An 11,354-nucleotide genomic window follows, 5' to 3' on the forward strand; every position below is an offset into this window, starting at 1 on the left:
AAAAAAACACCCGAGCCACCCACAGCTCTGCTCCCTTGCCCCTAAATTGGACTTCACGGCCATCACTTTCCAAACGAGGCAATTGCCTTGAGTCCGGGGGAGCTCCCACGCCCTCACACCGAGACTCCTAAAGCCCTAATTAGGTCGATCCTTGCATTTCTGCCTCTTGCGTGAGCGCTCGTCTAAATCTTAGCCACGATGATTACAGTAAGGGTGTAATGTTTGGGATTTTGTTATCCTCCCTCGGATCCAACTCGTGCGCGCACCAAATTTCAAGCGGTGTCACGGCCGCCCGCTCCCCTCTCGATCGTTGCGCCGCCCGCACGGCAGTCAAGTGTCAAGATAATCACGGCGGCGCTTCCTGTGACCGCGGAGTAATGGGAAGCAGCGAGGGCAGTGCCGCGCCGCCAGCATCTATCAAGCTGCACGCGTCACTTTGCATCTGCGCAGACTCGATATGATACCGCATTTACATGTGGCCTGCATGCAAGCAGGAACTTGGCGGCAAAAACAATTCCGCACCAAGGCGATGAGAAGCGTGCCTTGGCTGGGGCTGGCTTTTGCACCTGTGCGGGCGAAAACGTGAGCTCGTTCGCACGCAAGGACGCACGGACGGGCATGGGAAAGCTGTCAAAACAGTGCACAACTTTTTGACGTTTAAAAAATAATAATAATAACCTGCGCAGACTGCCACTGAACATTGACGTGCGCGCTCGTGTTTCATGGGCGGTTAGTTAGGAGTCCAAAATCAAAACAAGCCGAATGGTTGACAGCTCGAGTCTCAAAATATTTCAATTAAAGCATTTCAAATTTAACTCGGCAATACAATGTCCACCGCACGACACCGCGCGGCATGGGTTGGTCTTCATCCGGCAACGGATTGACAGCTTGGCGATACATGTCCACAAACAATTTAGAATACGGTGTGATTTTTTTATTAAATCAAAAAATACAATTTACAAACAAGGCCTCATATTCTTAGATTTTTTCGGTAAAGTCACGTAGGTAAAAAAATTAAATTAATAAAAGTCAAATTTAAATAACGACGTTTCGGAGGCAACACAAGCTTCCGTCTTCAGGTGGAACCGTCACAGCACGACTGCTGTATCAAGTAAATGAGAGATTCCAAGAGATACTACCCCGTATATATACTGGTTGAGGGGGGGGGGGGATGGGCCAGGACAGGCCCCCTTTTTTTGTCCTGGCCCATCCCCCCCCTCAACCAGTATATATACGGGGTTGTATCTCTTGGAATCTCTCATTTACTTGATACAGCAAGCGTGCTGTGACGGTTCCACCTGAAGACGGAAGCTTGTGTTGCCTCCGAAACGTCGTGATTTTTATTTTATTTTATTTTACTTTTATTAATTTAAATTTTTTACCTACGTGACTTTACCGAAAAAACCTAAGAATATGAATACTTGCAGTCACAAAAGCTTCAATCTAGAAACAAGGCCTCCTTTAAACGAGATAATAATATTGGCCCATCTGCACTCCTGGCTCATGAAACTCCCAACACCATCTGTGGCGCACGATGGAACCAGAGCAGTGGCGGGCGGCTCCGCCGTGCGTCACGTTAGACCCACGGCGGCACACGCGGGGCTGGCTCCCCTTCTGCGTGCGCCCAAAGCCTTTCTTATTTAGGCCGAACACGCGTGTGCCGGCCGGAAGGCAGAGCGAGCCGTGCGGGAGGTGAGGGGGTGGGGGGGAAGTGGAAATGAAACAATGCGCACGGCCTCTGTCGAACAAAGCGAGGAAGCAACCCTGGAGGCTCCTCGACCCCCACTGGTGATAAGCACATTTCCTTAGGCCAGCGACCTCGGCGCGAACGGGCGGAAACTCAAATCCATCCCACGCAAGGCGTTCGCCAGATTGCCAGGCAGCGGCGTGGATACCTCTGCACGCAAACGCAGGCTGAAGGACACTCCACTGTGCGCGTGCGGTGGACAACTTTTGCGGAATGGAACGTACACTGACCCGACCGTCCGCTGTTACTCGCTCCCCGGAAACATCGCTGAATAATAATTCGGGACGATTGGTCGTCCTGCCATCCCTAGAGCACAAGGCTAACATGGAGGTGCTATGTTTCACAGACGATTACAGTCTGCCAGTAAGGGGGAGGGGAGGGGGGGCGATTTTGCTGAATCTGTGATGTAACCGAATTAAGCAATACGCGAATATTTTTGGAAAGTTGCTAAGTTTGAATTGACTGCGCCAATATGTCACTATTCCCGCGTGCACCATCTCTATCCAGGAGAAGCCTCGTCTCCTCCAGCTGGGCCGCAATCAGGATTGGGATTTTTTTTCTTCCAAGCTCCCTTTCAAGGACGTGTTCTATGGGGAACGTGTACGTCGAGCCCACGTGCCTCTACGCTCACCACGGGCACGGGGTGGTGCTCGTGAACATTCCACATTTCTATTTAGGGAACCACTGTGGGTGGGAGAAAAAAAATCTGTGGGAAGTCAACAAAGTGTCCTATGGGTAGACTCTGGCCCCTTCCATATAAATAGGGAATTTAAACCCAGAGATACGTGTCGCCCTATGCTCGCTTTGAATGGGGCAGCACTCTAACTTTGATATAACAGGGCTTTGTTATTTATCAGCCTATGACCAAATAGTCTGGGATGCACCTGTTATCATCACATCTCAGCAGCTAAGCCGGAGGTTAAGCCTGGATAGTAGTGATTAGATGAGTGGCCACCGTGCATAGCAGGTGATAAAGGCTGTGGGACTAAGTGGTGGGCAGTCGAGCATAGGGCAAGATATATTGGTGTTCTGTGCTTCCCCCACCTCTGTTTCCCGCCCTCACCAACCCCTGCTGACCAGCGTGGTGAAGTATGGTTAAATAGCCCCCACGACGTGCACGGCATATGGAGACCCTCATCCGGCAGTGGATTCACAAGGGGGCCGTGCATGTACTTTGTTAGTTCATATAAACACTGTGCTAATGTTCCGCAGGTTCAGCAGGAAAAGCCCTTTCTTTGAAAGGACATTGAAGAGACGGAGCAATCTAACTGATTGGAAGAGAAGGGAGTTGAAACTTAAGACTGGCTTGCCGGGCCATGTTCACGAAAATTGCTTGGAATAAAAATGCGAAGAGCAGATAAACAAGAGAGGCCAACAGAGAGCCGGGTTACATCAAACACAATGATTCCAACACCAACCGACAACTCAATATTGAAGCGACATTTATCCACATTGAGCTTTCATTCCCCATCCAAATCTAACGATTGCAACGTGCAGCTATGTGAAATAATGGCACCTCAAAGTGCCACTTATAGTCATCCTTGCACTGATAGCAGTCGGATTGAGTATCATCATCCATTTTAATAAAATACCTTTTAACGCAAAACTCCAACAAAATTAACATGACTGGGCAAATGTTCACGCATCATTATTATAATTACAACTACTATTTTTACAAAGCCTTCATAGGCCTGAAATGGCCCTTAGAGTTAACGGTGACGTTATAGATTAAATAAAAAAATTCGTAACCCTAACAATGAACGGAGGTTTATCCAAGCGGCACACTGTGATAAAAGGCACGTCGCTAAGGACACAGAAAAATTAAAACACGCGACATGACGATTAACAACAATAATACATCAGAAGCAGGCTGACCGCAAAAGGGCCAGATCTTGATGCATATATCAAATATGGAGCGGCGTGTGGAACACAGAGGCACGGCGAAACCTCGCGGGACAACGGGGGGTCTTCGGTTGGCGAGCCAAGCGACCCCCTCAGCTCGGTGCCGACGCACGCATTGCCCCATTGGCCTCCAAAACGTGGAGCTGACACCCCGGATGAGCCGGTCGACGTTAGGGCCCGGGGGGAGGGGGGGGGGTTGGGAGCCGAATAATCGTGCCGGCTGCCCCCTCCCCCCCCCAAGCACTCTGGCAACGCCACCCCTGCAGACAGAACCCGACTAGAGGCAGGCCCTCAGGATCCCACGAGCATGGCCAGTCACTTTCGGTCAATTGGGGTCATTATTTTGGCATCATTCGTGGGTGCAGATTACGCGTTTCATGTAACCTAATTACCGCAGCAGTCCAGTCTATTCCACCAGTAATTGGCAAGGGAAGTGTTTCCAACCACGACCGGGAGCAACGGCGCTTCAGGAAGAACACGATAGTGGGGCGCTTTAGCGCGGGATTCGTACTTGAGCGCAACGAGAGCGGGATTGCGTTTTTTTTTGTGAAAGTCAAGTGAAAACACAAAATGACTCTGAACATGTGTTCCACATTTCACTGCCCCTCCAGGGCTGATAAAACTGTGGTCAGTAAGCAAAACGTGCAGAGGCAGAGCCCTGAGAGCCGGGGCTCATGTACATGCGTGTGATTGTACATCGTCAACGCAGATCAGGAGACCACCCTGCATCCGCCAAATGCCCCCCTCTAAAAAATAAAAATTAATAAAAGTAAAATAAAAATAAAATAAAAATCACGACGTTTCGGAGGCAACACAAGCTTCCGTCTTCAGGTGGAACCGTCACAGCACGCTTGCTGTATCAAGTAAATGAGAGATTCTCTCATCAAGTAATGATTTTTATTTTATTTATTTTTTATTTTTATTAATTTAAATTAAAACATTTTACCTACGTGACTTTACCGAAAAAACCTAAGAATATGAATCCTTGCAGTCACGAAAGCTTCAAATCTAGAATTAATGCCCCCTCTAAACTCCCTGAAATCACCTCCAATCTTGCCTCACAGCCCCAAATGATGGAAACTCCTCTATCGCACCTCCCCGGCCCAGCCCAACCACCCGGACCAAAACACACCACTCGCTTGCACATTCGCCCTCTGCGGTCTCATCCTCCAGCGTGATAACATCAACACCATAGCATTGTGGCCACAGTGCTTGGGGAACAGGCCCCTCCTGCACTCTCACACCCGTTCGGCTGACAAGACGGGAGCATCGGTGAGCAGAGCTAGCCCGCGACTCAAGCGTCGTGGATAAGAACAAACTGAAAAGACTCGCCGAATTCGAGTCACGTGAACCCGCGTGTGATGGCGAGCCAAAGGCGAGCGGCGTTCCCTTCGCGGGAGCCTAATCCAGATTAAACCAGGCCGTGAGACATGAAGAACACCCATGGTGGCGGCGAGGCACATGAAAGGGACACAAGCCCTGCAGGCCCGCTGTCAGCAGACGGGTCGGGTACATTCGCCGCAAAAGCGCGCGGGGTGGAGAGAAAGCACGCAGCAGCTCGTCGCCACCGCTGTTGGCGCATGCGAGCGCATCAGCACAAACAGCAATTTGGAAAATTACATATCATTACGCGTTTGCTTGGCTGTTGTGACAGTCCAAAATTAATTATTTTGAGCAACATGACGATTATTGCGAGAAGACGCGGCCCTACCAGTGGGGATTCATTCACGGCGCGTGGCGTTGGCGTGGCAACGGGGGCCCAACCAGCACTCTACCTGGGCCTCACCTGGGTAGAAGTCCTTGGACTTGGAAAGCTTGATGGTGGCTCCGGTCTCCTTCTGCAGCTGTACGATCGTCTGGCCGCCCTTGCCAATAATGGAGCCGGCGGCGTAGCTGGGGATGAGCACCTTCAGGTAGTACTGGCCATCATCTGTGCGGGCACGGGGGTGGGTGGGGTGGGGGACAAGGTGGAGCAATGAGCGCCCGCTGTCACGAGGCGGGCAAACTTCCGATGCTACCACTTGGCATCGGTGCCCTTCGCAGAGACGGACGGCACGCAAGGGAGAGGGGGAGAGCGGCAGATAGATTGTTCAGACACTGCTTTGTTGATTTCTACCAAAGCAGTATAATAATGATGTCTCCTACAACAGCAGTTGCATAATAATACAAATGTAACACTGCAACACGGAGACACAAGAAGAACGCCTGCCACACACGGACCCGCACTCTCACTTTGATCCATGCTGGAACATGGCATTGCTCAGCTTCCGCTGCGCTGAATATTCTCTTCTTGTTGCAGCGTGGCGAGTGTCGTGGCGAGTGTCACGGCGATGCCAAATGCTCGCTCTAAGCTGCTACAGACAGCTCCGTTCCTTCGGGCATCCGTCACCTCTACCCTGTCTCCGTGTCTCGCTGCTGTCTCCGCGGTCCTCTCTCGGTGGCGGTGGAACCCGGCAGAGCTCCCGCGTTAAACGTAATCGAGGGCGAGCGTGAACTATTGCGGCTGTTTGGACATCGGCAAGATGATTAATAATGAAAGAAACCGCCTCTTCAGACGCGGAGAGAAACGCGTGCACTTTAAAGCGCCGAGCCGACGCGCGCGGGTGTCACTCGCGGGGTGCGCGCGCGCGCGCCGAGAGCGGACACCGGAACGCGCCCCATGTGGCGCCGTGTATCGCTATCGTCTCGTAGACGCTTCACCGCCCCGCGACGGCAACGCAAACTCCTCGCACGACGCCCCGGCGGTTGGCGAAGCTCGCCGCGGCTTGCCCCTAGCGCAGAGAGACGAGGGAACGCAAGCACCCGGGAGACTCTCTCGCACGAGCGGAGAGATGCCCGCGCGATGCCTGCCTGCAGGCACTGCGGCGCGACGCGACACCTCGCTCGGCAGAAGGCGGAAGAGTGGACGGATGAGTGGATGATTGAATGCCACGGACGAGGGGACGGATGGAGGAGGAATGGGTGTATGGATTGAAGGAGAGGAGGGGATCGACGGATGGACGGCTAGAACGATGATCGAACGTGCGGAGCGAATGCACGGATCGATGGATGGAGGGTGACCGATGGGAACGAATTGACGTCGGAATAATTGTACAGATTCACGAATCGGTGGACGGATTAAGGTGGACTGGATGGATGGCGAGCGAGCGAGCAAATAAAAAAATGCGGGCCACGCAGGTGCCAGCGAACCCCCTTCCCGATCGTCCACGGTCACACGGAGCGACTGCGCGGACCGCCTGGCCAGCCAGGGGATGAGCGCCGTCGAGTCGCCCCCCCCCCCCCCCCCCCAATTTATCTCGCAGCGCTGCCGCTCGCCGCTTTCCGCACGTGCGCGGGACGTGCCCTGCATACCGTGGGCAGCCGCATCGCCATCACCACCACCGCCGCCGCCGCCGGCATCATCGGCATCATCAGCCACGACATCGCGCGCGCGCGCCCCCAACAGCGCCATCGCGTCCAGCACACACACACAGGGGCACCATCACACGCGGAGCACTGTCATGCATGGCGTATTCCCATCGCACACCAGCTAACAGTCATGCGTGGGGTACCATCACAAATCGAACACCATCGCACGTAAAACATCGTCAAGAGCGGCGTCATCTCACACGCTGGGCACCATCGAACCCATTGAGAGTAAAAGCCTTGTTTTTATTTTTTAAAGGAAGGCTTGGATGCAACCATCGCATCATCACACAGAAAGGCACATCACAAAAAAACCCAGCAGCATCGCACAAAGAGGATCACCACAGTCATCGCCATCACACAACGAGCACCATCACGGCCATTACCATCATAGCCAGCACCATCACACAAAGAGGATCACCACAGCTAGCACCATCACACAGAGATCACCATCACAGCCATCACCATCACAGCCATCACCACCACACAAAGATCAACCATCACAGCCATCACACAAAGAGCATCATCACACAGAGATCCCTATAATAGCCATCACCATCACAGCCATCACCATCACAGAAAGATCACCATCACATAGAGATCACCATCACAGCCATTACCATCATAGCCAGCACCATCACACAAAGAGGATCACCATCACAGCTAGCACCACCACACAAAGATCAACCATCACAACCATCACACAAAGAGCACCATTACACAGAGATCCCCATAACAGCCATCACCATCACAGCCATCACCATCACAGCCAGCACCATCACAGCCAACACCATCACAGCCAGCACCATCACACAAAGAGCACCATCACACAAAGATCACATCACACAAAGATCACCATCACACAGAGATTACCATCACAGCCATTACCATCATAGCCAGCACCATCACACAAAGAGGATCACCATCACAGCCATCACCATCACACAAAGATCAGCATCACAGCCATCACAACCATCACCATCACAGCCAGCACCATCACATCAAGATCAACCATCACAGCTAGCACCACCACACAAAGATCACCATCACAGCCATCACCATCACACAAAGATCAACCATCACAGCTAGCACCACCACAGCCATCACAACCATCACAGCCATCACAACCATCACCATCACAGCCAGCATCATCACACAAAGATCAACCATCAAAGCTAGCACCACCACAGCCATCACAGCTAGCACCACCACACAAAGATCACCATCACAGCCATCACCATCACACAAAGATCACCATCACAGCCAGCACCATCACACAAAGATCAACCATCACAGCCAGCACCATCACAGCCATCACAGCTAGTACCACCACACAAAGATCACCATCACAGCCATCACCTTCACAGCCAGCAGCATCACCATCACATCCATCACAACCAGCACCATCACAAAGAGCACCATCACATCCATCACAGCCAGCACCGTCACACAAAGATCAACCATCACAGCCACCACTATCATAGCCAGCACCATCACAGCCATCACCATCACACAAAGAGCGCAATCACCATCACAGCTAGCACCATCACAGCCATCACCGTCACACAACCATCACCACCACAGCCATCATCATCGCAGCCATCACAGCCAGCACCATCACAGCCATCACCACCACACAAAGATCACCATCACAGCCAGCACCACCACACAACCACCACCATCACAGCCAGTCACCATCGCAGCCAGCACCGTCACACAAAGCCGCGCGTCACACCTCGGTCCCATGACAGGCGGACAATCGCAGTGGCTCGCAGCCCCCCGCAATGATCATCACATCGCGCGCGGTGACCAGAGAAAAAAACCACCGACGACGAGGTGCGAGAAATATGAGCGCTAAAGAGTCGCCCAGGGAACATCCCTCCGGGATGCGGCGCTTCGGTTGCGATTCGGAACGTCGCGCGAAGAGGGGGTGCCCACAGACACACACAGTCACACACAGACACACAGACACACACACACAGACACACACAGTCACACGCACACACAGACACACACAGACACACACAGACAGACACACACAGACACAGACAGACACACACAGTCACACACACACAGACACACACAGTCACACACACACAGACACACACGGTCACACACAGACACAGTCACACACACAAACACACACACACAGACACACACAAACACACACACACAGTCACACACAGACACACAGACACACACACACAGACACACACAGTCACACGCACACACAGACACACACAGACACACACAGACAGACACACACAGACACAGACAGACACACACAGTCACACACACACAGACACACACGGTCACACACAGACACAGTCACACACACAAACACACACAGACACACACAGTCACACACACAGACACACACACAGACACACACAGTCACACACCGCCACACGAGGATGGAGCATTGACTGCGTTCCCTCCCGAGGCTCGACGTGAAACGGTTCTCAAAGCGAGGGGGGGTAACAAACCAGTGTAGGCATCTCCACCTCTACGACACCCAACCCGCCTCTCTTGTGGACCTCCATCGCCCGCCGGCACCATCGAATTCACTTCCATCATCCACCACGCGACTCGCCGCCACCCCTATACCCTCTCGCTCGTCCCTCGTCACCTCCCACGACCCAACAACTTACAACGAACACGCGCCCCCCCCCCCCCCCTGGACACACACGGACACACAGGGGCAGAGTGCGGTTGGCGCAATGAATGAGATCGGGGGGGGGGGCCCTGTCCAAATTCCCACTCCCTACGTAGCTCGCCCGCCTGGGCCCCCGCCGCACAGCTCGTGGGCCCTTCCCGGAGCTGCGACAGCCGGAAAAGTGGACTCATCACGCCGCTACACCACCACCACCACCACCAAGCCCCCACACCACACGCAACCAACACACCTCAACCTATCAACCTCCGACCAAAGCCCGTCGTTCACCCACCAATCTCCGCCTATCGCCTTCACGGCCACTGCAACCTGTCACCTGCCATCATTCGTCCCCAAGGCACCCACCTCCCCTACCTACCTATACGCGAGTCATCGCCCATGCACGCGTAACAGCAGCAGCAGCAACAACAACACGCGCAACCTTAGACACGGACGTCAAAAGCCCCCCCCCCCACCCCCGTATGACCCTGCCTGTGGCTCCAAGAAGTGGGGGGGCTGGGGACAGACGCCGGGTAGACGGAGTTGCGTATCCCCGTTCGGGGGGGGGGGGCGGGGGGGGGGGTCGGCACGGCGCGCACTCACCGCCACTGGTGTTCGAACGCTTGGTGCTGCCCGCCTCCATGGGCGCTTCCAGGGGCCGCTTGCGCGAATCCGAGGGCTCGTACTCAAGTTGCGCGGCAGCCGCGTGCATGCCGTTCTGCTGCTGGTGCTGCTGCTGCTGCTGGTGCTGCGGACTGTGCACTGAAGCCATTGCCGCGCTGCTTGGCTGTGAGAGTGTCGCCGCGCCGTGCTCGCTACTTCTCATTCTGCCGACTCTCCCTCGATCCCCTCCTCCCCTCCTTTCCCTCCTCCTCCTCCTTCCCTGCGCGCGTCTCCCTCCCTCTCGCTCCCTCTCTAACCCCCCTTTTTCTCTGTCTCGCTGCTCCCTCCCTCCCCCTCTCTCTCTCTCGCGTCGCTCCCTCCCCTTTCTCTCTATCCCTTTCCCCTGCGTGTGGCTCCGTCGCCCGGCCTCTTCTTCAGCGGGTGTCTCTGTGCGGGGCTGTGCCGCTTTGCTCGCTCCTGTCCCTGTTGTTTGCTGGCGACGCTCTCCCCGAGTTCTGCTCGCTCACAATCGCTGGGCTTGCCCTCCCTGGCTTGTTCTTACCCCCCCACCCCTACTCTCTTATCCCCCCCCCTACTCGCTTACCACCCCCCCCCCTACTCGCTTACAACCCCCCCCCCTACTCTCTTACACCCCCCCTACTCTCTTACCCCCCCTACTCTCTTACACCCCCCCCTACTCTCTTACACCCCCCTACTCTCTTACCCCCCCCTACTCTCTTACCCCCCCCTACTCTCTTACCCCCCCCCCTACTCTCTTACCCCCCCCCCCCTACTCTCTTACCCCCCCCCCCCCCTACTCTCTTACCCCCCCCCCTACTCTCTTACACCCCCTACTCTCTTACACCCCCCCCACTCTCTTACCCCCCCCCCCTACTCTCTCTCGCTCCTCGCCTCGGTTGCTGCACTGGGAACGGCGCGCCCCTCCCCCCCACGTACACTCGACATACACACAAAGGGCACACGCGTGTACACACAACGGGAACATGCATGTGCACGCACACACACACACATACAAGTTAGGCC

General features: G+C 54.4%; 1 protein-coding gene across 6 annotated transcripts in view; it reads right to left on the minus strand.

The window, feature by feature from the left end:
- LOC133347058 (RNA-binding protein Nova-1-like) overlaps nt 1-10,853 on the minus strand; it is a 36,283-nt gene extending 25,430 nt beyond the window's left edge. For 2 of the 6 annotated variants that reach the window (XM_061558957.1, XM_061558955.1), the window contains exons 1-2: nt 10,311-10,853; nt 5,436-5,579 (exon numbers count right to left, since the gene is read on the minus strand). In XM_061558957.1, coding sequence (XP_061414941.1) covers nt 5,436-5,579; nt 10,311-10,533 — 367 coding nt within the window. In that variant the 5' untranslated portion in view covers nt 10,534-10,853. Of the gene's footprint in view, nt 1-5,435; nt 5,580-5,881; nt 6,884-7,000; nt 7,278-9,540; nt 10,092-10,310 lie in introns of those variants that run through there. The other 4 variants (XM_061558956.1, XM_061558959.1, XM_061558958.1 and 1 more) reach the window with 4 other exon arrangements.
- Nucleotides 10,854-11,354: the final 501 nt, after the last annotated feature.

The sequence above is a fragment of the Lethenteron reissneri genome, chromosome 25, assembly GCF_015708825.2.
Source record: "Lethenteron reissneri isolate LAM-NWPU_2019-01 chromosome 25, ASM1570882v1, whole genome shotgun sequence".
In the NCBI taxonomy this organism is placed as follows: Eukaryota; Metazoa; Chordata; class Hyperoartia; order Petromyzontiformes; family Petromyzontidae; genus Lethenteron; species Lethenteron reissneri.